This window comes from Pristis pectinata, chromosome 14 (genome assembly GCF_009764475.1).
Source record: "Pristis pectinata isolate sPriPec2 chromosome 14, sPriPec2.1.pri, whole genome shotgun sequence".
NCBI lineage: Eukaryota > Metazoa > Chordata > Chondrichthyes > Rhinopristiformes > Pristidae > Pristis > Pristis pectinata.
In genome coordinates, this window is record NC_067418.1 from 14,342,971 (window position 1) to 14,370,872 (window position 27,902).

General features: G+C 41.6%; 1 protein-coding gene across 4 annotated transcripts in view; it reads left to right on the forward strand.

Annotated features, from left to right (window-relative positions):
* Positions 1 to 27,902, forward strand: part of LOC127577901 (protein kinase C-binding protein NELL1-like) — a 626,741-nt gene that overhangs the window by 97,567 nt on the left and 501,272 nt on the right. For all 4 annotated transcript variants that reach the window (XM_052029546.1, XM_052029549.1, XM_052029547.1 and 1 more), the window contains exons 7-8: positions 12,803 to 12,885; positions 25,512 to 25,640. In XM_052029546.1, coding sequence (XP_051885506.1) covers positions 12,803 to 12,885; positions 25,512 to 25,640 — 212 coding nt within the window. The remainder of the gene's footprint in view (positions 1 to 12,802; positions 12,886 to 25,511; positions 25,641 to 27,902) is intronic.

The window sequence follows — 27,902 nt, forward strand, 5'->3', positions numbered from 1 at the left end:
AAAATGTAGTTTCAGAACACATTCATAAAAATCCTTTCAGAAATCTATCTGCACAATTAAATGAATTTGGAGATTTTTGTTTTCCAAGGACTATCGAATTTTTTTTGGTAGTAGTCAGATCAAAGGTATTTGATTTTTCTCAAGAAACTTTAACGTTCTCTGGCCAGTTTTCTTTTTGCTGAAGCATTTGGCACCTTTTATCTTTCTCGCTGAAGATGGCATTATTCACAAATAATATTGGAAGTCCATTTGACTGCAGCAATATCATGGTTGAGGCTAATCTGATATTTGCACTCCATCTATCAAGTAAGCATCCTTGAGCAACAATTGGAAGCAATAATCAGCCATTGGTTCATTCATGAGCTCTGGCACCAAGGCCAGTTATGATGGTTCCACAACAGTGCAGTCATGATTAATGAATGCAGCACAGAGCAGGGATTGCGCAAGGACTTCCTCGGTCTATTGCTCAGCTGATTAAAGGGTTATCTCACTGAACCACTGGTGAAATTCTGCATCTTTTTACTGAAAGATGATGGAATTCAATGCAAGTGTCTGAAATGGCAAGTAAATTTGAAAGTACAACTGATCCCAAAGTGACTGCATAAACATTAAGTCTTGTTTTCCTGTGATTAAAACAAAAAAAGAAATGTCTAGTTTTTTTTGTAAGCTTAAGTTCTCCCTTTCAAGAATCTCCTTGACATCTTTTGCCCAGTCAATTATTTGTTCTTGTCCTGAAAAAACTTAAGAAAAAAATAGAGGGATAATAATCAGTTTATGCACTTTGAGGAACCATATGTCCTGGGTTAGTGGTGCAGACTTTGAGCTTCATGCATTTAATTGCGTTGAAGGAGGTGATGGATAAGTCCTCCCTTATCCAATTTAATAGGTCTTTACAAGTAGTGACTGCAATATGTTTGATGATTCCTTCTTTTTAACCAAGTAGAACACGTTTGCATTTTTTCCGAACTATCAGTGTGCAACTCTGGTCATTAGTGCCTGCTTTGGGTACTATGTGTGCCTTTTGTATCCCAAATGATGTCTACTGCATGTGCACAAACTTGACGGCTGAATCCTGCCAGATGCCATATTGGAGAAGCCTTAAAACACATACAGTGAAAGTCTGTCGGAAACATGCAGAGCTGGGCGATCATGCTGCCAATCAGCCTGTAACAGTGACTTGATGTTTTGGAGCTTGAAACTCCAGCTAATGCCCACCATGTAAGTTTGATTGACTGAACTTGTACTTAGCAGCTGGAAGGACATGACTGTCAGCACAATTTGCAGTCATCATTTGACAAGAAGACTAGTTAGTTTTTGTTCCTTCTGACTGTTGTAATCATGGACGTGTTTGGTGTTTTCTGTAGTTGTGCAGATGTCTTCATAGAGTGCTGTGACAATTGCTGAGTAACGTTGCTTTGACTTGCAGGATTCTGCACAAACCAGTTGCTCTCAAATGTGTGTGTATTGGTGGACACTCCTTTTGCAATACTGGATAATAACATGCAGATCAGGGTAAGGGGCTGGAAGAGTGAGGGAGGTGAAGGATTCTTAGCCCAAGGCAATATCAGTCTAGTACATTCAGGAAGCACGTGTCCCACCTGAATCTCAAAAGAAATAATATTTTATATTAACCTCCAAGAGGAATAATATTTTATACTAACCTCCAAAAGGAATAATATTTGACTACAAAGCCATCCTCTATGAAATCTATCAGCTGTAGCAGCCATAGTTCTAGTCACAGAGTGGGGCAAGGACTGCATTGCTAGAGGTGCTTAAAGTGACGGTGGCAGTTAACTTCTATAAATCTGTTCTTTTGGACTGGCACTGGAGATAGGTGCAGCATCTTGCAGCTTGCTGTTTCCAGTTGCGTAAGGAAAGTCTCTGAGACACTGTTCAAAAGGAGCCTCTTCACTTAATCACTCTTGATATAGACTTGGAAGCTGAGCAACTTGTTGACTTTGTTAGGATTGCAGGCATCATTGTAATCCAGGATACCACTGAGTGCAACCATATTGCTTTGAGTGTTGCACGTAAGATTTGCCATGCACTGGAATTGAGGGAATTTCGGTCCTTAGTTGTCTAGCCGTGAGTGAGCTCAGGCACTGAATTACACAGAATAGTGTCTGGCATCCTTACAGCAGTCACCATGTGTTTTGCCTATGACATTCTGCCGTGATGGTTGCATTTGAGTTCGAAGCAACGAGTGGCTTCTGACTGATGAGGGCTGTCTGGTAATGACGTGGCTGTTTACTCAAAGGTGCAATATATTCACATGTGATGGGGGAAAATCCTTTTGTCAGCTCAAGTGAATTTCTACACTGCTTGTAAGGCTTGGGGAGAGCCATGCAGCTCTTGAAAGAGCCAGTGTTAACATTTGTATAGTTTGATACATGTGGTATAACTTTGCCATCATGAACAGTTGCCCTGGCCCCCATCCCTGCAGTAAGCTGTTGGAGGAGGAAGGGAGGAGGCAGCCTAGAATCTCTTAGGTCAGTAAAACAACACATCCAAGTGTGATGTTAGTAACCACAACACCAGTACCCCATTCACTAACGCTTCCATGTGTTGCCTTAACAGTCATCATATCATCCATGTGGCTGTCGTATAAAACTAAAAGATATTGCAAAATAACCATCGCGTATTGTTAATAAATAAGCTCACGGTATATTGCACGCAAACACAGAGTAGTCCTTCTTGTACTGAAATACTCGGTCAGGCACAGTGTTACTTCCGTGGCTGGTGGAAAGCTGCTGGCTGTTAGTGGAGGAGACTGCAGCTAACTTTGGAGGTTGACCTTGAACAAATCTGGGCCTGGTAGGAGTGACTTCAGACCGCACTCTCTGCGTGGCAGCAGTGGTCTGGGCAGGCTGGCTGGCTGACAGCAAGGGCGCAAGCAGAGGTGTGGGCTAAGGGAAAGTGAATGCCTCTGCCTCTTTCCTGAGAGAGGGGAGATTTGAGTTCCATGGAGCCACTGCCCATTCTCCAGAGTGGATCTCGGCAGTCCTAGTAATCTGTCGGAAGTCGTGGCTGGATCATGATATCTTGAGAACTCCTTTGCACATATATGTGTAGCGGTTAGCCTCACGCTATTACAGCGCCAGCGACCCAGGTTCAATTCCTGCCGCTGTCTGTAAGGAGTCTGTACGTTCTCTCCGTGCCTGTGTGGGTTTTCTCCAGGTGCTCCAGTTTCCTCCCACATTCCAAAGGAGTACGGGTTAGGAAGTTTGAGGGCACGCTATGTTGGCGCTGGAAACGTGGTGACACTTGCAGGCTGCCCTCAGAATACTCTATGCAAAAGGTGTATTTCACCATGTGTTTCGATGTGCATGTGACTAATAAAGATATCTTATAATGATAGCAGCCTGATTCTTCTGTCATCCTGAGCTTCCATGTAGTTTTTTGGCATTGGGAGGGGGAGGAATGGTGGCTAATGGAAGCTGAGGCATTGACAAACATGATTGGACCCACAGGTGTGTAAATAAATTTAGCTGCCACCTCTATGCTCGGAAAGATGGGATCCACACTCTGTTAAACTGTGCTGTACTCCTTGTTCCAGTGAACAGATGCCATCTGGCAGGTGTCAATATACAAAGCATTTCTTGGTGCAGAATCCACTAGCTTCATTCTGTAACCTCCCCCCTCAAAATCCTCAACAGGCTGGTCCTCCAACATTACTCCCTCCTCTTACCTTCTATGCATACATCTGGGGGATCTTCATAGTCCCCTGTAAATAGAGGACATCATTTCTAACATCATCTGGGTATCAGCTGACACCTTGGACCACTCTCTCACAGTCTTCAATGTTTCTCTGGACGGATTTACACATTTAAGATGTATTGCACCCTTCATTTAAAAGGTGTAACCAACCATTCATTATTAGCCTCTCCTGGTAAGTCAACCAGTACTGCTGGTATTGGTATTGGTTTATTATTGTCACTTGTACCGAGGTACAGTGAAAAACTTGTCTTGCATACCGTTCATACAGGTCAATTCATTACACAGTGCAGTTACATATATTGGTTGATGTAAGTAGGCAGCATAAATTTGTGTCCTGTCTGCATTCCATGCATGTAGTTCAACTTTATCCTTCCAGTGACTCCACTCCCTTTTTTGGGTGCTTTTGAATTTCCCCTTGTTGTATCTGTATCCTCTAATAAAATAACTCAGCGAGTCAAGAAGCCTAACCTGCCAAGGATTACCAGCATTTTTGTTCTGTTTCAGATTTCCAGCATCTGCATTACTTCAGTTTTGGATTTTTTTTCCATATCCTTTTGTTTATTTTTGTGACTGTAAAAGCTTTTAGCTTCCCACGCATGGTATGTCAGAAGATATTATCTTTGACTCAGGTGAAGCTCAAAAGTGGTGCAGGAGCAGATGCCCTGTTTTATTTTGGACCCCAGACAGTTAGTCATGCTTCTTGATTTTTGCTTGGGAATATTTATTTTTGAATCTTAGAATCTGAATGCATATTCCATTCCCAGCAATCGCTTTGGTCAATGAAAGCCATTGTTTGCCTGGAATCAATTGTCATGTTGCCTTACAAATAGAGCTTCCAAAAAGTGCAAATTATTTCTATAGCCTTCTTGACTATTGGCAGGACACGTTCCTTCCCAGTCCATTTTAAATAAAGAAAGAACTGATATTGCTATCCATCTGAAAATCTGATGCCAGAGCAAGTATACAACCTAACAATACCAGGCATGCAGACGTTTAGTAAGTTATGCTGATGCTATCCTCTCCATAAAGAGATTAATCTCTGATGTGATGTGTCATACCAGGTCATTCAAGAAGATTAAAGAAAATATCAGGCCAAATACCATGCCTTAGGGGAATCCAACATTTAACGTTTGTCATAATTGTTCTTGGATTACTGTCTGGCACTGTCAGCTGACGTTGAAAGCTAACAGCCATTGAAGCCATCACTCTCAATTATATAGATAGCTTGGTTTTGCTATCAAGGCTAGGTATCATGTATTTTGAAAGTTATGCTGCGAATCAGCCACATTAAATCTTTGTCATCTTTCTTCCCATCGATATTTTTCCTCCTTGTTGAGGCAAATTCTGAAGAATGAGGGGAATCGGTAATTCAGCTTGTACAGCTTGAGCAAGGTGTCCAAGATTTGTACTGAATTTCTTGAGCTTTGCATGTTTAATATGTTAAAAGTGATGCATTTTCCCTGGCCTTTTAAATAGGATTGTGGAAGCAATAGTGTGTTTGAAGATACACTTCACTTATTGTTGACAAACTATTAATCTTGAACATATTAACTGACCACAATGAGTAAAGTGCTGTAGGTCAGGTCTGAGATTTATCTGCTTAGGTGGTATAACATTTGTAGTAGGTGCTTCACATCTCTGGGTCTCCGTTTCTTGCCCTTGTGTTCTCTGTGTCTTGTCCTAATGAATGCGACAATACCTTGTATTTTGCCAGTCACACTTCTGTTTCAAATTGTTTGCCAAATACAGAGACCTTGCACCTTTTGAAAATCAGACTGCTACTTTCCATTACTGCTTTCCTGTAAAACAACCTTTTGATACTGTGCCCTGCTGAGATGAAGAACTTGTGTTCCAAAAGCTTTTTATTTGATCAGCAATATCAAGATGCATTTTTTTTAGAACACCATTTCAAACAAATATTTCCCATTTTACTTTTCCCACCATCACTGTTAAATCCCAGAGCAGTCTGAAAATGTTTTTTCAGTCCTTCAAGTGGCACTTGGTCTTTTCATTGCATCAGGAATCAACTTGGCAGACAAGCTGCATCAAAATAAATAGAGTTCACTTGGCCCATTGTAACCATGCCATCTCTTTGCTCAAGAAACCAATTCTAATTTTAGCTCCGTTTTCACCTTGGTACAAGCAGTACAGGGTGCAGTTTCCTCAACTCCAGCAACCTGGGTTCAATCTGGTGCTGCTTTATGGAGTTTGCAAGCTGTCTGTTTGACCACATGGATTTCTTCTTGGTGCATCGATTTCCTCCCACATCCCAAATATGTCCTTTGGCTGACAGGTTTCCCTGTACCTAATAAATTTGACTGGACTAAATTTAAAATGGTGGCTGACATTTCAATATTTAAATAATGAGTGTGTCTCCTGTGACTAAGTTAGCTAACCCTTCCACAAACTTTGTTTAAAGTTGAAGGGAATGGGTTGAGAAAGACTTTTTTTTCCAAACTTTCCCCCAAGGAGTCATCCAACCTTGGTTATATAAATGGCCAAGCTTGGTGGAACTCACTGGAATGCAAATGTCCATTCATCTTGGGCTTCAGGTTTCAATAGATCTGTTGAAGTGGATGGTACTACAGTAGGTCACAACTTGTGCCTTTTGATCATCCTGTCCTTGGGCTTTGTCAGAGCAAAGAATGAAGGAATGAAAATGACTTGGAGAATGGTGGAGCATCATTCTGAGGGAATTCAAATTCTTCAGGTATTGATTACCTATGGGTCTTCAAGTCCTTCAGGAAATGTATGCCAAGGGCCCATTCTTTTTCTCTGTAGGTGTGAGATCCCTATTAGAAGAATGGTGGGAGAATTCATGAGAAAAACCAGCACACTTCACCAACATTGCCCTGGAATTAGCAAGCCTGAGGTCCAACACCACCAGGTTCGGGAACTTTCAGCTACTTTCCTGCAACCGTCAGGTTCTTGAACAGCCCTGCACAACCTTAATTCTACCTTAGCAATGGAACATTACAGACCACCTCTTGCACTTCTATAGACTTGTTTCTTTTTATTCCCCCTCTAATGTCCTGTTTTGCAGTCTTAATTTTTTCTCATTGTCTTTTATCATTTAGATATAACTTGTGTTCTGTGTGTTGTCTGAATCTAAGTGCCTGTGATGATGATGCTGCAAGCAAGTTTTTTATTGTACCTGTACCTCATTGTACTTTGGCATATGACAATAGATTTGACTTGGCTTGTAAGACATAAAGAACATGCAAGACATCAAGGAAACAAATAAACAGAATCAACCTTTTCCCATGCATGACTTGTAGAATTGCCCAAAGTCAGGCAGGAAGCTGGGACTCCCCATGTGACAGAAGTAACTGATTAACACCCAAGCACACTTTTGACAATATTTCAACGGTGCGAGGCAAAGATTGCAGTTCTTGAATGGACAAAGAACCAGCTGAGGACATTGGCTTTGCTTCAATTGCAGCCAAACTGAAGCTGGTGCAAAGCTGCCGCAGGGTGAGAATAACTTACTTAATAACTTCCCTCTATGCTTGTCAAAATTGCAATCCTGTTAGCTTACCTCTAGAACTCTCCTGTGCTGTATTACAGTCACAGTGTTTGTAGTCTAGCTTGCCTTCCCGTAATGGTTTTTAACCAATGCTGTCAGTTTGTCCGTCACTTGAAATGTTAAGAAGTGGTGCATTGAATGAACCTCAAACACCTAGTGGAGGAAGTCTTATCATAGCTATTGATGCAAACATCTGAGCCATGAAAATGATTTGTTTTGCGCTTGAATACAAACATGGTCAACATTTTCAATTTAAATGTTAATGTTCTACAAATTTTAGTGCCTTTCTTTTAAGATTGGAGCTCCTATTCATATGTGAGATATCAGTGCAGATGTCATTTTATCAAATAAAAATGAACCTTTTTGTTTTTAGTGAATGCTTAGAAATAAACAACAAAATTATCCTTGAGACTGTTTGCATAAATTTCAATCAAATTTGTCAGTTTTGACACTGTTCAGTGGAATTCTTTATTTCCTACAGTTCTGCTTCTTGTTGCAAACATTGATTTGTGGAGGAAGGAACACACAGGTGGTGTGTGTTTCTGACAAGGTTGACTGTAGACTGTGCAGTGTCAAGACACTCATGGTAATGTTAAGAGGGAAGTTCCAGGATTTTGACCCAGCAATTTTTAATTATGTGCAAGTCAGCATCATGTGTGACTTAAAATTATCCAGGTGGCAGAAGTCATGACATTGAAAGGAAGACATTTCTTTAGTAATTTTGTTTACAGACACTTTGGCCTTGTCTTTTCCGCTTAAATGCTGACTCTGCCATCGTTGAGTATTGTGATATTCATGAAGCCTTTTATTCCTGTTTGGTTACTCATTGAGCCAATATTAGCCAACCAATGTAATAGAGGAGTAAGGGATTTGTCAGCCTATTGCAATGTTACATAGAGTCCTGGTGCTAGAGATGGCCATGACATTTAAACTTCGAATGGTTAACTTAATTACTTCAAGTGTTTTTGTTTCTTGCTCCCTAACTGTTAATTATTTTGTAAAAACTTGCCTCCATACCGTCTCTGTGATTCTCAGTGTTAGACTGATGACATATGAAAAACAAATTTGCAGTGTTTAGTTTGGTCTGTTTGATGGTTGGAGGGAATTTGATACAGTGATGGTGAATGGAAGAAGCTTCACAATATTATGCGAGGTTGCATTATTTGGAGGCTGATTTGTTCATTTCCAGCAATAGCTATTTCTTAAATAATGAGCGATTCTTGCATTGACACTTTTGTGGCTCTTCTAATATGCTTAACAGGTCTGTAGCTGCAAAATCTTGAGCGTCTTTTCTTGTTAATGAGCTAGTTCTCGACACCTCATTTCCCATTCACAATGGGTTTTTCCCCAAACCTGAAAACTGTTTGCAGGAGATAGAATGAGGTGACATATTTCAGTGCAGAAACACCTTGTTAATATAGATGCAAAAACATTGTGAGCTGCAAAATTACGTCCTCTGCTGCACATTTTGTTTTATGTCAGGAGTACAAATGCAAACATGAATTTTTAAACAGGGTATCAAAATTAAGATTTCATGATTCACAATTTTAAATATTAATAATCCCAAAAATATAAAGGAAGGAGAGTTCTTTCTCCACAATGTCCCTCTCTCACCATTGAGTTGCCTTCTCTGCCTTGAGATATAGCCAGCTTAAAATGGTGTTTGTTTTGAAATGGCAACATGTGTGGTTTGACATCTTTCTTCAATTACTTTGTTCTGATTTAGTTTTGCAACAATAACAAATTCAAAACAAGTGCATTGAAGATGTGTGATTTGTTCAAAACTCATTCGTCATCAATGAACTGACTTGTGTAATTTTTTTAAAATTTGTATTAATCCAGCAGCTGGTGTTTGCAACATGTGTAATACATGTCCTCCCCAGGTTACTGACACCCGACTTATGGACACTCTGTACATGCAAATGAGTGTTTGGTAGACCGTCAGGATTTTCCAGCTGCTGTGGTGCTGCAGGGGTCTTCTGGGTGGCAACAGGGCATTTCCATGGCATTCCAATGGCTTGATTAGGGAAAGCCAGCATGGCTTTGTGTGGGGCAAGTCATGCCTTACTAACCTGGCTGAGTTTTTTGACAAGGTGACAAGAGAGATTGGTGGAGGTAGAGCTGTGGATGTAATCTATATGGACTTCAGTAAGGCATTTGACAAGGTCCCACATAATAGGTTGATCAAGAAAGTTCGGATGCATGGGGTCAGTGGAGTATTGACTGTGTGGATTCAGAGCTAGCTTGCCCACAGAAGACAGAGGATGGTGGTTGAAGGGACTTATTCAGGCTGGAGACCTGTGAGTAGTGGTGTTCCGCAGGGATCTGTGCTGGGACCTCTGCTGTTTGTGATGTACATAAATGACCTGGATGAGTATGTTGATGGGTGGGTTAGTAAGTTGCGGATGATACCGAGATTGGTGGAACTGTGAATAGTGTAGAAGACTGGAGACGGATACAGCATGGTATAGATCAGTTGCAGATGTGGGCAGAGAAATGGCAGATGGAGTTTAACCTCAATAAATGTGAGGTGTTGCACCTTGGTAGGACTAATGTCAAGATGCAGTACCCTCCAAAGGGCAAGACCCTTAACAGTGTTGAAGAGCAGAGAGACTTTGGGGTACAAATCCATGGCTCATTGAAAGTGGCTACACAGGTAGATAGGATGATTAAGAAGGCTTATGGAATGCTTGCTTTCATTAATCGAGGTATTGAGTACAGGATTTAAGAAGTTATGATGCATCTCTATAGAACTTTGGTTAGGCCATACTTAGAGTATTGTGTGCAGTTCTGGTCACCTCACTATAGGAAGGATGTTGAGGCTTTAGAGAGGGTGCAGAGGAGGTTTATTAGGATGCTGCCTGGATTAGAGGGCATGGGCTATCAGGAGAGGCTGGACAAGATTGGGCACTTTTCTCTGGAGCGGCGGAGGCTGAGGGGTGATCTGTTGGAAGTGTATAAAATTATGAGGGGCATAGATCGGGTGGACAAGCAATATCTTTTTCCCATTATTGAGCGATCTAATACCAGAGGGTATGCATTTAAGGTGAGAGGGGCTAAGTTCAGAACAGACATGAGGGGTACGTTTTTTACTCAGAGTGATGGATGCCTGGAATGCGTTGCCTGATAGAGTGGTGGAGGCAAATTCATTGGAGGCTTTTAAGAGGGGCTTGGATGGGCACATGAATGAGAGGAAAATGGAGGGATATGGGTATTCTGTAGGTAGGAGGGATTAGGTGTGTCAGAAAAACATTGTGGGCCAAGGGGCCTATGCTGTTCTATGTTCCTTTCAAGATGTATATTATATTCCAGGTGTTAATCCTGGAAACTTTTTTTTAAACTGCTTTGAAAGCATTTACATTCTTCCTTAAATGAGACCAATATCCCAGATTGGTCCATCAATGCCCTCACTAACTTAAGTATAACCTCACTATTTTTATTTTCATTTACCGCTCACAAAAAGAACATTCTGTTTAGCTTTCCTAATTACTGGCTGTACCTGCATACCAGCCTTGTGAGAATCCTGCATTAGGACACCTAGATCCCTCTACACCACATTCTGTCCTTCCTTGTTTCAAGATCGATATTGTGTTACTTGTTTAAATGTTCATAAAAGCTGACTTTTCTCCAATTACTGCATGCTACCCACGAGGACTGCACATTAATGAGAAATTAAAATTATCGATGCTATTAAAGTATTTGCAGCAATAGTCACTCATAGTCATAGAGGGTGTTGATCATGTAATGAAAAGAAGTCATAAATCTTTGACCATATATAATGGCTGACAGCGAAGGAAAATGGGTTATGATGAGAAGCTAACAAGAATGCAAACACAGATGGTAAGCACTTCTACAAATATATGTCATACTTCAATTAAATGTTAATCCCTTAAAGGATGAGACTGGGGAATTATTTAAGGGGAAATAAGGAAAAGGAAGGAACTTTGTATAAATTTGTTATATCTATCTTCATGGTAGAAGAAACAAAAAACATCCTAACAATTGTAGAAAAGCTGGTGACGGGTGTTGGGGCATGGAGGTGGGTGAGAGAGAAAGTATCTTAAACCATCACTCACTTGAAAAGAGGTGCTTGACAAAATAACAGAATTATAGGCTATAAAATCCCCTTGTATTCATGATCTTCCAATGTTGCTTGGACTCTGGAAAGGTCTGGGCAGATGGGAAAATTGCAAAATTAACTTTCCTATTCAGAAAAGAGGGAGACAGAAAGCGGGAATCAATGGTCCATTTGGTCTAATCATCCAAGACGCAGGAATCTATTATGAAATAAGTGGTAGAGAACTTTGTTTAAAAAAAATCATAACTACAGTCAAGCAAAGCTAACATGGTGTTATGAAAGGGAAATAATGTCTGACAAATTTGAAAGTTCATTGACGATATAATAAGCTGACTGAATGAAGGAGAATTGGTAGACGCGTACATTTAGTTTTCCAGAAGGCATTTGCTTAGGTGGCATGTAAAAGATGACTACACAAGACTTTGGTTGTCTTGTTTCAGGGGAGAAAAGCTTGCATTGGATGTGGTTCAGATAAAATTCATTAGGTTGACTCCCGAAATGATGTGATTGTCCAATGAGGAAAAGTTGATTTAGGTTCACTCGGACTCATTGGAATTTAGAGGGACGATAGGTAATCATCAAACTGAAACATCAGGGTCTGAGGTGGCTTGAAAGTTTGGATGCTGAGAAGCATGTTCTTCTCTTTGGGGAGGGGGTATTTAGAACGTGGGGCATATTTTCAGATTGAGGGGTCACCACTTAAGACTGAGGCATGGAGAAAATTCTCTGCAGTTTGTGAGTTTTTGGAATTGACTGCGGTGGAAGTCGCTGAGACTGCATGTATTCAAGGCATGTAGTTGTTTATAGGGGAGTTGGGAGTTCTAGTGCAGAATGCAGCCAAGGCCAACCAAGATCAGGTCATCTGTGATCTTAATGGTGCAGCAGGCTTGAAGGGCCATATTGCTGCTTCCTCCTCCTAGTTCTTCTGTCTTTATGTCCTTAAATCTGATAACCAAGGCTCTACAAATTTAACCATTTTGAAAACCTAAATTTTTATGGAAACTATTGTGTGTAAAACCTCTAAACCCTTCAGAAATGTATCCTTTCAGTGGCATGAGAACACAATACAGCTTGAGAATAAATCAGCAACAACATTTAAATAAAATTCTGTTGACAACTTGCACCAGGGGAGTGAACGGAGATGATGCAGGAATACAAATTCACGGAATGTGTGCTTTCAAACAGGTTTGCTACAAATTCCATGGTGACAACTGGAGGCTTGTTTTGTCATTGCAATGGAAATCATGCCCATCTAAATTGAAAGAGTGCAATATTATATTGTGCATGCCAATGTTACTTATTTATTGTTTTGGAGGCATTGCATAGCAGAATGTGATTTCTTGCCATTGCTATGGAAACTAAGTAAAGTGAATGCATGCTTTTAAATAATGATCGTCAGTAGTGTCATCAGTATTGTACTCTATACGGTCTGTGCCTTAATTCTTATTTCTTATCCTTTCTTTACTTTTGCCATTTTGGAGCATGTCCAACGTGCAGTGACTTCCTTAACCTGGTGCAAGGCATTATGGATCTGCAGGAACTACTTGCGAAAATGACGACAAAAGTGAGTTTACCAGAATGCTGGTTTATGGTATTTTTAACTTATAAACACTCTGCTCCATTTTAATCTTTCAAATAGCCATTAGATAAATGGATACACAGATGCATTCCTCTACGGTAGGATTCAAAACAAGAATTTAGGATTACGTCTATGGTTAAAATGGATTTGAATGACCGGAACATTGGGCCAAGGTGAACAGTTTTGTTTTTAAATGAAATAAAAAATATTTAGTTCTTCTGAACTTTCACTCATGACGGCTTAACTCATGGCGACTTCTCAGCTGGCGTATCTGACAACATTAAAGAATGAATGGGTGGGGTTGTGTTGGACCCATGCCTTGCATTCACTTCTCAACATATTCCCATAATTGTGACTTCCAACATCCTCACTGTTTTGGCCTCTCCATGAGCAGGGACTGGGCTACAGGTGGAGGAAACTAATCTCCTGACCATGGACAGTGCTAGCAGCCTTCTGACAATTCATACTGTTGTAATATTTTTCTATTTTTAAGATCACCAACCCCCTCCCGCCACCTCTCTGTTCTGGAATCTCTGCCAGACAAAATAGTTTCCCTTTGACTCCACTATAGTATCCTTTAATCTTAAATCGATGATCAAAGTTAGATATTCATCTACATTATGCAAGCAGTGTTCAAACACAAAGAATGCTGATAGTTCATTGGAACCTCCTTTACTTATTCCAACCACAGATGGCTAAATTAAATTGAACTTGACAAGAATGATGGAGAGAAAGCTTGATATATTTAATTGCCCTTCATTTTTCCTTGGAGGTGTGTTATCGTTTTTCTTTGAAAAAATATTCAAACTGATCCAAGTAGCAGGATGCAGTCTTGCACAGTAAAGCCTTACAGATTACAGAGATAGCCAAACTTCATTTTCATTTCAGTTTGGAAAATGATTTCAGCATAATGAAACGTGTTTTTACTGGTGACCTTTTAATCTTTTCTGGATTTGAGATCAGGATGCAGTTCAATCTTGATCTAATCTCTTTGAGCCAATGCAACTCTCTCTCAAAGAAAATTCAATACTAAATCAAATTATCATAAGGGTGACCATTTTAGTAACTTCTCTCCATGCAATATTATATTCACTAGCATGAAAAATTCCTAACAAGGATTATCTACTGCAGAACACAAAGAATTCATGCAGTCCACAATGCATATTATAAAATGGACGTAGAAACAAAGGACTGCAGATGCTGGAATCTAGATGAAAAATGCAATGATGCTGGAGGAACTCAGCAGGCCAGGCAGCATCTGTGGTGAAAAGCATAAAATGCACAGTTCGATCAGAATTAAGCTAAAATAGGGCTGATTTAAAACAAAGTTTGTGATGTCCTTGATGTCAGATCTGGGTTGTGTTGTAGTCCAGAACTCGTTTAGCAATAGGATTGAATTGGCCTTTGCAGATTCCCTGCCAACAAATGTGTTGGAAAATCCAGTTACTACTCCCTTGAACTGCAAGTTTATGGTTGGGGTTGAGGTTGCCAGCCATATTTCTGATGTTGCATCAGACAAACTGATTATTCTTCTTTTCCCCAAAAGCAATGAGCCCTCCTTTCCTTATCTCCTTCCTTCAGTCCATATGGGCTCCCCATTGTGCTGGAACTCATAGATATAACCATAACCATGAGGTGACACTGAGCTGAGTGCAGAGTGCTCCAGGATTTGAATGTGCTGTCAGAGTGTCCTGAAGGGCACTACAGGGAAATATCTGTAAACTACAGAATCTGGTTCAACAGCACAGCGGCAGGTGGAGTTTGAGGAGGGGGAGGAAAGGAGTTTTCCAGATTGGACTGCCCAAGGGAACCTTGGGTTACAAGGCATTCCCTGAAGCCTTCCATCAACGTATGCCTCGTGAGAAGGAAGGAGGCACTTGTTGATCGAAGGCCTCAGGGCAAACCTTGTAACCCAAGGTTCATCTGAGCAGCCTATTTCAGAGCATGCACAATAGCAATAAAACATTGCCAGGCATTAAAGTGGCACAGTGATGAGTTGCCTCTTATCATTCCAGGTCCAACTGTTGGCAAAGACTGCTTGCTTCTTAAGAAGTCTCACCGTTTTCTCCCTGACATTGAGCTGTCTTTATTTTTTCCCCACTCCCCCAACAGCTGTATGTTGGGGGCCACCACTGATCGGAAGGTCTCTTGAAATGGGCAATAATTTACTAAGGCTGTAAGACGTGTCAGACGTTGTCATTACCACACTGAGGGCTCAGATATTTGCGAATTTGTTCCACCATCTGCAAAGTTAGTCTACTTGTATGAAGGAATGCAGGTCCAAGAACACTGAAAAGACCTCTCTCATTCAGTTCAAGGCAGCGTGCTACCCTCATGAGCAAACCTGACTTGCACTGCATTCCAAATTGGTATAATGTCTGTAGTCTGTGCTGTTTTCCAGCTGAAGGGCAGCAAATTTCGTTCATAAGGAGAAGCCGTGATCCCATCCACCTTGTAAGTCAGTTGTCACCTCAGCAATCTTGCCTCTGCATGGTAGACTCCTGGTTTTGCAATGTCCTCATTTTGGAATATCTTCCATTTCCCATGATTTTGCTCATTCCCTATGTTTGAGCAGCTCTCAAAACAAGCACTGCATCAGGTCTGGAGGGTAACACTTTACCTCCCTCTACGCCCAATGAGATTTAGCATTAAATGCTGACCTCCCAGCAATTACCACCATGCACAAGAGACTATGACTAAAGAGAAAGCTAAATCCTTATACTGACACCATTTCAACATCGCCCTCCTTTTGTCACTGGCCTTCTTTGTTTCCCTTTCTGCATTACTTTTGAAAGCTGGAAGGAAACAAATCAATGGAAAATACTTTTATTCATCCGTTAAAAACCAAAATTGTACAATACTTTACATTGCCCTTGTTCACTTCATTAATACCTGCCTCCTGTTATGGTTCAATAGCTGAAAGTGTCATGTGAGGTTTGTACAAGTGCTGGAACAGTGGGGGGGAAATACAAGTGTACTCGTGCAGTAGTTGATGGATGAGATTGGATGCTGTTTCTACTGATCGTGACAACTTGTGGCCAGTCACTGGATTTCTTGCAACACTGGGACCATGTCCCCTGTGCATTACTGCAGGCAATGGTCTTTCTGGACACCAACTCCCACTGCTCTTTAATTCCTGCTGTGGTGTGCAGGCAGCACCTCTCTGCAGGTTTCCCCTTTTTCCTCCAGATTTCAAGCTTGACATTGGTGAATTGTGTGGCTGATCCTGCTGTTAATGCTTTCCATGGTGCATAATAACTTCCAGCTGTGGGTGGGCTCAGTGTCACCCCTTCTTAAAGGTGTAGGCATAATCCCACTCATACTGGTAGGTTTCAGCAAGTGCAAGGGACTCCTGAAATGACAATGGCAAAAATATCACAACTGGCTTTTTCTAGAGCACAAGATTTTGTATGAGGTCCCTGCATGAAAATCTTAACACCATCAGTACAAACTTGCAAAGGTCCCCAGTGAAGCCACTTTAGTGCATGTTTTCCTGAGCAGATAAATTTCTAGACCATTGGGTACTTAGTTAGATTTGCTACTAATTTCTAGTGCAGTATCTCAAGAGACAGTAGCTACAGGTGCATGTAGGTGAGAAAAGGAACAGAGAGCCACAAAAAATTGTACATGTAATGTGCAAAAATAAACCAACTCCAGAGTGACTTCAGGGCTATAATTTAATTGCAGGCTTCTCATGATTGCTTTAATGATTTTTTTTATTTTAGCACTGCATAATAAGTTGAGAAATTCACTCCAAGATGAGGTGCAATGATTTTTGGTTATAAATCTTATCTTGGAATTTTAAAATGCATATTTACATATTGGAACACATCCACAGAAATGAAGCTGATACCTTTTTTTTGTAGTTGCACACCATACCGTTTAATAGGTTTGGGTGTTTAATCTTTGCATAGATGAATTTAAGGGAAAAAAATTTAAAAATGGAAGCTGAACATTGAAGAGTGTTTTGGTGTTTAAAAAATATCTAATCTTGAAAAAGCAGCAGGAAACATAAAGGATGTGAACCAACAGTTATGTCAGGAGGGACAATTAGAAAGAGATGTGTTTCAAGAAGGGTCGAGGGGTTCAAAGTGTTTATTGAGAAATGTCCCGTGTGTTGTTGCAAGTGTGATTGCCAGTGGTGGGGTAATGGAAAGACTGCAGCTCAAGAGGTGAGAAACCAAAGGACCTACAGATTGGGGAAGTGATCAACAAAAGAGTCGTAGAGTTATGCAGTATGGAAATGGGCTTTTTGGCCCAACTCATCCATGTTGATCAAGGTGCCTTCCTGAGCTATTCCCATTTGCCTGCATTTGGCCCATAAACCTCTAAACCTTTTCTGTCCAGGATCCTTTTAAATATTGTAATTGTATCCGCTTGAACCATAGCTTCTGTGTGGAAAAACAAGTCCCTCAGATCCCCTTTAAATCTCCCCTCCCCTCCCCACCTTAAATTTATCTTCTCTAGTTCCTGGGGAAAAAGACTGATCATTCACCTTTTCTATGCCCTTCTTGATTTTATAAGCCTCTATAAGGTCACCTCTCAGCCTCCCTCACTCCAGGGCAAAGAATCCCAGCCTATTCAGTCTCTCCTCGTAACTCAAGCCCTCCTGTCCCAGTGGAATACTTTTGAGTCTTTTCTGCATGCTCTTCAGCTTAATCACCTCTTTCCTATAGCATGGCATCCAGAACTGCATACAGTATTCAGGTAGGGTCTCGCCAACATCCTACACAACTCTAGCATGATGTCCCAACTCTTGTACTTGGTGCCCTGTCTGAACAGTGCATGCCATGTTCCACCTTCACCACTTTGTCTGCCTGTGTTGCGGAACTATGTACTTGTACCCCTAGGTTTCTCTGTTCTACAACACTCCTGTCATTTTACTGCGCATGTCCTGCTCTGGTTTAACTTCCCAAATTGCATCACTTTGCACTTGTTTGAGTTAACGTCTGTGCCGACCCTGATGCCAGTTGAATCTAATCCCATCTGCTTACATGTGGTGTATATCCCTCCATTCCCTGCCTGTTCATGCACCTCTCTAAATGCCTCTCAAACATTCTATTGTATTTGCTTGTACCACTTCCTCTGGCAGTGTGTTCCAGGCACCTCCCACTCTCTGTGTGTAAAAAAAAAATTATCGTGTAAATCTCCTTTAAATTTTCCCCCTCTCACCTTAATCCTATGCCCTCTAGCGGTTGACATTTCCACCCTGGAAAAAGGACTGACCATCTTCCCTATCTATACCTCTCATCATTTTATATATTTCTGTCTGGTCATCCCTCAGCCTGTAGTTCCCTGGTTTGTTCTTGTGGCCCTTATTAAATAAGAGCACAACATTAGCTACCTTCCACTCTTCTGGCACTTCACCTGTGGCTAAGGAAGATATAAAGATCTCTGCCAGGGCCTCTGGAGTCCTTACCTCACTTCCTGCAACATCCTAGGATACACTTGGTTGTGCACTGTTGATTTATCCATTTTTATGCATCTGAAAACCGCCAACGCCCTCTCTTTCGTAATATCAATAGAGGTGGCTTAGAGAGAATTGAAGGTGTGAAAATGTGGGAGGATTTTAATATTTTAAGATGTGATGCAATAATGAGCTGAGAATCTTTAAATTATTGCCAGTAGGGTGGATGGGAAACTGGCTGTGCCCAGACAGGATGTGGGCAATTGTTTTATTTACTTGTGGAATATGGGCAGTGCCTGCAAGGTCATTGTGTATGTCCCATCCCTAATTGCCCTTGAGAACGTGGTGGTGAGTGACCTTGTTGAACTGCTGCAGTCCTACTGCTGAAGGCAATTCCAAAGTAATGTGTTGGGAATTCCAGGCTTGCTTCTAATTTGCCTAGAAGTTTGTCCCTGGTTGCAGAGTAGCATGGAGCCTTGCATCCTTGTCTCAAATTGCCTTTCATTGGCTGAGTGGAACTGATGTTGAGGCACGGTACAAACCACTACATTACGATGGGCCATGTTACCAACTGGGGATGAATTCTGACGTGAATGTGCCTCAAGGTACTGGTTTTGATACAAACAGCTGGGCCATTTTAAAGTGGTTAAGAGTCACTACTGTGGGTGCGGAGTTGCAAATGGGCGAGACGGTTGTTATTCTGCACCGCTGAATTATTCATGACATAACTCTTACCCGAGTTCAATGAGCTGAAGTTTATGGAAGGTGGAGGATAGAATAGTGATTGTACAATCATCAAATATTGCCACTTTGACGGAAACCAGCCTCCCCTCCATAGAGACGCAAGAAATTCTGCAGATGCTGGAATCTGGAGCAAAACACAAAAAAGTGCTGGAGGAATTCAGCAGTTCAGGCAGTATCTGTGGAGGGAAATAAACAGTTGACCATTCATCAGGACTGGAAAGGAAGAAGGCAGAAGCCAGAATAAGAAGGTGGGGGAAGAGCACAAGCTGGCAGGTGATAGGTGAATCCAGGTGAGGGGGAAGGTAGGTGGGTGGGAGGGCGGGGGGGAAGATGTAATAAACTGAGAGGTGATGAAGTCCTGTCCTGATGAAGGGTCTCAGTTCAAAATGTCGACTGTTTATATCCTTCCATAGATGCTGCCGGACCTGCTGAGTTCCTTCAGCACTTTTTGTGTATTGCTCCCCTCCATGGACTACACTTCTCGGTAAAGCAGCCAACATAACCAAAGACCCTACCCACCCCAGACATTCTCTCTTCTCCCCTCTCCCATCAGGCAGAAGATACAAAAGCCTGAAAGCTCGTACCACCAGGCTCATGGACAGCTTCTATCCCACTGCGATAAGACTATTGAATGGTTCCCCAGTACAATAAGATTGACTCTTGACCTCACAATCTACCTCATTTTGACCTTGCACCTTATTTTCTACTTGCACTGCACTTTCTCTGTAACTGTAACACTTTATTCTGCCTTCTGTTATTGCTCTTCCCTTGTACTACCTCAATGCACTGTGTAATGAATTGATCTGTATGAACAGTAAGTTTTTTCACAGTACCTCGGTACATGTGGCAGTAATCAAACAATTCCAATTAAGCCTCTGATCTTCTGGGGTGGGCAGATTTTTCATGCCTGAAGTAGGCAGTTATTTTGTGCTTGCTGGTGCCTTTAATGAATGAGACAAAGGGGAATGAACTGAGGAATTGGTGCAGGCAACAAAAAAGGAGTTTTTATTTTTCATGTTGTTCATAAATACTCCACCAGGGAGAAACTACTTCAGTTTTAAATCTAAAAATAGAAAACGCTCAAAATACTCAGCAGGTCAGGCAGCATCTGGGAAGAGAGTCAGAGTTGATGTTTCAATGCTTATGACCTCTATAGAACTGGGAAAATTTAGAAAACAGGAATGTTTTAACTTGCAGAAAAGGGTGAGGATGGAGAAAACATGGGGAAGGTCTCTGATAGGTTGGTGATAACGAATAGATGGATGACACAGATTGGTTTTGATGAGAGGAAGGCACTGAATGGCAGCTAATCTGTTTGAAGGAGGTATAGATAGAGGGAGGGCAGAGGAGAGGAAAAGAAAACCTGCTGGAACTGTGAGATTTAGAATACAGAAGATACTGAAAAAATTAGATAAAGCCCAATGAGCCAGGCAGCGTCTGTGGAGAAAAGAAAGTTGAGTTGCATCAGATCTGGCCAGGAATTGAAGAGATGAAACAAACTGCAGATATTGAAACAACAAATAGAAAATGCTGGAAATACTTCACAGGTCAAGCAGCATCTGTGGGGAGAGAAACAATTGATGTTTTAGGTCAAGGGTCTTTCATCTGGCAAACAGAATGGTCCAACCATATAGATACCAAAGCCAAGAAAGCTCACCAGTGCCTCTACTTCCTTAGGAGTCTAAAGAAATTTGGCATGTCCCCTTTGACACTCAGCAACTTTTATCGATGCACCATAGAAAGCATCCTCTCTGGATGCATCATGGCTTGGTATGGAAACTGCTCTGCCCGGGACCGCAAGAAACTGCAGAGAGTTGTGGACACAGCCCAGCACATCACAGAAACCAGCCTCCCCTCCCTGGACTCCGTCTATACTTCTCGCTGCCTTGGTGAAGCAGCCAGCATAATCAAAGACCCCACCCACCCGGGTCATTGTCTCTTCTCCCCTCTCCCATCAGGCAGAAGATACAGAAGCCTGAGGGCACATACCACCAGGCTCAAGGACAGCTTCTATCCCACTGTGATAAGACTATTGAATGGTTCCCTTGTATGATGAGATGGACTCTTGACCTTACAATCTACCTTGTTATGACCTTGCACCTTATTGTCTACCTGTACGCACTTCCTCTGTAGCTGTGACACTTTTCCCTGTATTCTGTTATTGTTTTTACCCTGTACTACCTCAATGCACTGCGTAATGAATTGATCTGTACAAACGATATGCAAGACAAGTTTTTCACTGTACCTCGATACAAGTGACAATAACATACCAATACCAGAAACCAAGTGCTTTAAGTTGCAGAGTAGGCGTGGGGTTGAGAATGTCTGTTAGAGGTTGTAGGTCACAGCTGTTAAAGAAGTGATTACTTTAAGAATGGGGGGTGGTGGGGAGGTGTGGAAAGGAAAAATTGAAACACAACCACACTGTGGAGAGTGGAAAGGAAATAAAAGGATGACTACTTGAGTTTGTTAAATTCAATATTGAGGTCTGATGATTGCAATGTACCCTCTTGGAATGTAGGAGGCCACAGGCAGTGGAAGTAGGGCAGAGAAATCAAGTGACAGACAAATGTACTGTTCCGTCCATGAGTCTCTGGTCCACTCCTCTATAACTACTAATTGCTCCCTTCTCTTGACACTTTCCTGTGCAACAGTGGGAGCTACACTTACCCTTTTACATTGTCTCTTTCTATGATCCAGGGACCAAAACAGTCCTTCCAGGTAAAGGAGCAACTTCCTTATTCCTCACCAACCCCCCCCCCCCCCCCACCCCCCCATTACATTCAGTGTTCACAATGTGATCTCCTCCACATTGCAGAAGCCAAATACAGATTGGGTGATTCCTCTTGGAACATCTCCATTCACTCTACAAGGGTGAATTGGAGCTTCCAGTTACCTGGCGCTTTTTAATCCTCTGTCCCTTTGCCACTCTGGCCTTTGTCTTTGACCTTTGACATTTCTCCAGTGATGTCCAATGTAAGCTCAAGGAACAGCCCCTGATTTTCTGTCGGGTTACGTTGCACACCTCTGAACTCCATCATTTGAAATGAACAATTTTGGGTAATACTCCATATGTTTTCCTTTACCTCTCCACAGATGTGGCATTGCTTCTGTTTCAATGTTTCTTCTCTTCTGCATCTAATTACCATTTTCTAAAGTATTTGTTGCCATGACAATTTGAGTCAACACCATATCACAAGACATTCACCCTTTGGTACTTTTCGAGTTCTGATGAAGGCCCCTCAAATATTGACTCTGTTTCTCTCCCCACGAAAGCTACTTGACCAGCTGAGTACTTCCCACATTTGTTTTGAATTTCCAGCATCTGTCTTCGAAATAATATGGGTATTGACAATGTGGAAGGGTTGAACCTTGCAGCCAGTTGTGACTGTCCCTTAAGTATCCAAATTGGGGATTTTGAAGCAACCACAGCTTTCCATTAATGTTAAGAATATTTTGTGAATAAATGCATGTGGTGTTTAAACAAATTTTTGTTTAATGTTAAGAATTTCCAGATCTACAAGCGAGCCTCCTTATACATGTACACTGGCCATGAATGTGATGCATATTGGTATTAGTTTATTTTTGTCACATGTACCCAGATATAGTGAAAAGCTTTTGTTTTGTGTGCCATCCAGACAGAAGTTAGCAATACACCTTTTTCTCTTTAGTATTGTTTATTGCAGAGACTCCTTTCAGGAAACTGCCAAATGCAACTGCATTTTTGACTTCCTCTGATGTAGAACATGCCAACAGTATCCAGAAATTTCCTTTCCCAGTTCAACCAAAATCAAAAAACTGAAAATGCTGGGAATCTGAATTAAAAACAGAAAATGCTGGAAACACTCAGCAAGTTAGGCAGCATCTGTGAAAAGGGTCACAGTTAACATTTTCGGTCTGGAACTCATTCTGACGAAGGATCATGGACGTGAAATGTTAACTGAGACTTCTTCCACAGACGCTGCCTGAGTTGCTGTGTGTTTCCAGCAATTTTGTTTTTACTTCACTTTTCAGATTACCTAATTTTTATTTCCATTTGTGTTCAGTTGGACAGTGTGTAAAAAGAGGCAGTACTATTGTCCAAGAGCAGTTTCACTCCCTCTTGATTTCCTGATCAATTGCAGGTGGCTAAATTTGTTCCTTTCACATGGAATTGGAGTTTAGACCAGAAGGCAGTTATACACACCTTATTTTGTATGTGCCTGCAGTTTGAAGCAGCTATTAAATTAATTAATCTCTCGTTCTTTCCTTATTTCATGTTCCAAAGATAGTTAAATAGCTGTGTGCAATTTGAGGAAAGCAGAATCTTACCATTACTGTTTGTTGATTAATTCTGGAACTGCAGAACTGAAATATCATGGACCTGAAACATTAATTCTGTTTTCCTGTCCATAGGTGCTACCAGACCTATTGGGCATTTCCAGCCATTTTGTCTTTATTTTTTGAAATAATTAGATTTCCAAATTGCTTCAATGTTGTTTATTGAGACTAGCATAGAAAGGGAAGAAGTATTAGAGGCTATCATCTGTCAGCATTTTACAGCTGCAGTTTTAATACAAGCTTTCCTGTTTAATTGCTGGTGCCTGATCCATATATCTAACCCCCTGTGGTGTGACGAGTCTACCAGTCTTATTAAATCTTTTGGGGCGGGGGAGGGACTGCTGGGGGTGGGGGAAAGACATCATATAATTTCTGGAAGCTGGCTCCACTAAAATCAAAAGAGAGCACCAAGATATTTTGTTTTCGACTGCCGTGAAAATGCTTATTTTATGTACATGTCAAAGCCAGGAACCTTAAATAGGATCCCCAATAGATCCAAGTAATTCAGAAGCAACAATTCAAAGAATATGGTTGGAATATCTGGCTGAAGTGTGGAACCTGCTTTGACAACAGCAACGTCCATTAATATAGTGACATTAACATAAGACAAATGTCTCAACACACTGCACATGAGAGTTATCAGAAATAAACATGACACTGAGCCACATGGGTGATATTAGAGCAGATGACTAATGTACTGGAGAGAGGACTATTTAAAGGTGTTATGATCAGGGGAAAGGTTTAGGTAAGGAATATCAGAGGGTGGTCTCTTGACTGTTGAAGGCATGGCTACTATTTAGTAGTGGGATTAATTTCAGGTTAGAATCGGAGAATGGGGATCTTGGATATTTTTGAAAGTTTTAAGGAAGTCAGGGATATGAAATTAAGAAAAACCTGCAGATGTTGGAAATCTAAAACAAAACAAGAAAATGCCAGAACCATTCAGCAGGTCAGGCAGCATCAGTGGAAGGAGAAACAGTTAACATTTTGAGGTTGGGACCCTTGTGTTTTTGTCTCAGAGTTGAGATAAGGTAGGCTGAGACCATGCTGACATTTGGAAGGGTGACAATTTTAAGATCAGTGTTTTTTAACTGGAAGTCACGGCAGGTGGTTTAACAAGAATTAGGAATGGGCTGCAAGATTCTGAATGAGCTTGCATTTATGGGGAGCAGAACAAGGAAGGCTTTCCGGGGAGCTAATGGAACAATTGAACTGGAGGCTTTAAAGATTTTAGCAAAAGAGAAGTTGAAACTAGTTGGGTGATGTTTCAGAGGTGGAAATAGGCATGAGGAAAAAAAATATAGAAGCAGGAGTAGGCCATTCATAGCTCCTCCTTGCTCCACCATTCACTAAGATCTTGGCTGATCCTACACCTCAGTGCCACTTACCTGCACAAACCCTATGTCCCTTGATTCCCTTAACTTTGTAGAAGAATAGGTTTTTAGAAATTATCTAAACATCTATTTTGGTAGTCTTTGTTGAGAATCACTGAGATTCAAATCTCATCTCCAAGTCAAGTATGACACCCAAGTTGAGTGCAATTGTTTCGAGCAATCAGCAAGGAAAGAGATGACCTGAAGGTTAACAGGGATTGAATGTGACAGTTTTGATCCACTGATGTTCATTGGGAATGGTCATCCATTGACGTGTGCCAGACACACAGCCTGACAGTTTGCATATGGGGTAATAAGGTAAACTGCTAACATTTCTAAAGCTGTGGTCTCACCCAGCTGAGTGCTAGTGGAAAGGCATTGGATGAGGTTAGTGAGGTCAACTACATCAAAGAATGCAGGCAGGTTGAGAAAGATAAGGAGGATCAGGATACCTGGATTTCTTTAGTAGATATAATTGGGGTGCTTCAATACTATGGTTGGGGCAGGAACCCAATTTGAGAAATTCAGAGGGAATTCCAGATTAGGGGGCATGGATTTGGTGAATAAGGAAATGACTGAGAGAAGGAGGATTGACAAAAGTAGTACCTTGTTATATACATTCGGGAGGAGGGAATATTGGAGGGCTTCAGATAATTTTGAATGGGAGGAGACTAATTTGGAGCATATGCTGGCATGGATCAGTTCCATGGGCTTTAATTTTTCATTGTTCATTTTGCATCATCTCACTGCTAATCTTACTGTTGCAGTTGAACTATGCTGAAGCCCGACTGAATGAGCTGGAGAGCTGCTACTGTGAGAAGACCTGTCAAGTGAACAGAGATGTGCATCGCAGCATGGAATCATGGGTTGAAAAGTGCAAAAACTGCACCTGCAAGGTCAGTGGTTCATGGAGTGAAATATCTGAGTGGTCTGAAAGTGCATAAAGTCTGATTTGCCATTGTACTCTTTCTGAGGATTGAACAGCTATGGATCTCTGTGATTTATGGCATTGAGAGAGGACGTGGGGATCCAGAGATGATTTAACTAAGACCAAATTTCTGCCAGAAGCTCTATCAGTATTGTAGTTTCCTGCCCAGCTGAAGCAATTGGCTATTTTCCATATGCCTGGACCAGGGTGAAGTTAACTAGGTGTGGATCAACTGCTGTGGATAAGGCCACGAGCCATCAGGGTAGGATGAGTCTTCGGGAGGGTTGTGCACAGGAATGGAAAGGGAGGCTGCAATTTTGATAAGATATCTTTATTAGTCACATGTACATCGAAACACACAGTGGAATTCACCTTTTGCGTACAGTGTTCCACACTTCTGGCACCAACATAGCGTGCCCACAATTCCCTCACCCATATGTCTTTGGAATGTGGGTGGAAACCGGAGCACCCAGAGGAAATCCACGCAGACACAGGGAGAACGTACAAACTCCTTACAGACAGCGGCCGGAATTGAACCCGGATCGCTGGCGCTGTAATAACATTACGCTCACTGCTACACCACCGTGCCTGCCCTTTGCCTTTTTTGCTTCCCCCTTCCTCTTTCCCCCATCAGGTTCCATCTGTCTATCACCCACACACTCTACTCACTGGGTTCCCTGTTCCTTTTCTCCCATTGTTCCCATCTGCCCACCATCCCTCCTTTATCTGGCTTCACTCTTCACTTTCGTTTCTTATCAGATTCCATAATCTGCAGCCCTCTGTTGTCTCCACTAACCACCTCTCTCCCTGTCTCCACATCTCCCCTCCCACACTTGGCTCCATCTGCCCATCAACTCATCCTCACCTGTTACTTGCTAGCTCCTGCCTCATCCTTCACCCTCACATCTTTATACTATCTCTCTTTTACACACTCAGTCCTGATGTAGTAGGGTCTCGACCCAAAACATCAGCTATCCCTTTCCCTCCGTAGATGCTGCCTGGCCTGCTATTATCCTCCAGCAGTTTGTTTCTTGGTCCAGATCTGCAGTCTCTCGTGTCTGCAGTTTTCCCCGGAAGAGCACAAGAGGAAGCTTCTAATCAAGACGGTGTGTCTTTTAGTCCTTCTTTCTGGCTGTCAGCTTAGTTGGCAGAAAAGCTGCCACAGGAAAATCTTTAATGGAAGTCTGGGTAGCAATTGATCTTTGGCATGGCCTACAGAATTCTGCATGTTAAGATCACAGGTGTTGTGAAAGGAGCAAGTTCTAAGTAGGTCACGAACCTTTTCAGCTTTAACTGTTGCAGGTAACTTACGGAATTTGCTAGGGGTAGTTTCATGTATTGGGAATATATTATGTGTTTCCTTCCATAGTGAATTGGTCAATACTGCCTGGTGAGACCGTGGCACAATCTACACAGCTAGATGATTGAATCATTTTGATCGTATTCCCTTTGACTGGGACCACGAACAAGATCAGAGCCTAAATCTCTTGTTTATTGGATGAATTTGCATTTCTAGTTGGATACGAATTGTCAGATCTTGGGGGTGATTAACCCTTTGGTATTGGTATTGGTTTATTATTGTCACTTGTACCGAGGTACAGTGAAAAACTTGTCTTGCATACCGTTCGTACAGATCAATTCATTACAGAGTGCATTGAGGTCGTACAGAGTGCACTGAGGTCATACAGGGTAAAAACAACAACAGAATATGGAGTAAAGTGTCACAGCTACAGGGAAGTGCATTGCAGGTAGACAATAAGGTGCAAGGTCAAACAAGGTAGATTGTAAGGTCAAGAGTCCATCTCATCGTATAAGGCAACCGTTCAATAGTCTTTTCACCATGGGATAGAAATTGTCTTTGAGCCTGGTTGTATGTGCCCTCAGGCTCCTTTATCTTCTTGCTGACTTCTTGCTGCTGACTTTTCTTTTGGTTCCTGACTATGGTTTTGTCAGCTAGACTCTGCATTCTGGTGAACCGGGGATATTCTGCTCAAGTCCTGGGGTGTTTTATGCCAATGGTAACTTAACTTCCTTATTCCAAAAACAATCTGCTGCAGTTGACAGGAATCTGAGAGGAGTATAGGAAATGGTAGAAGTACTCAGCAGTTCAGACAGCATCTGTGGAGAGAGAAAGAGTTGATGTTTGAGGTAGTTGACCTCTCATCAAAATCTCTCTGGTAGTTTAGAGCAGAGGTCATCTGCCAATGGTATGGAAGAGAACCATTGGCAA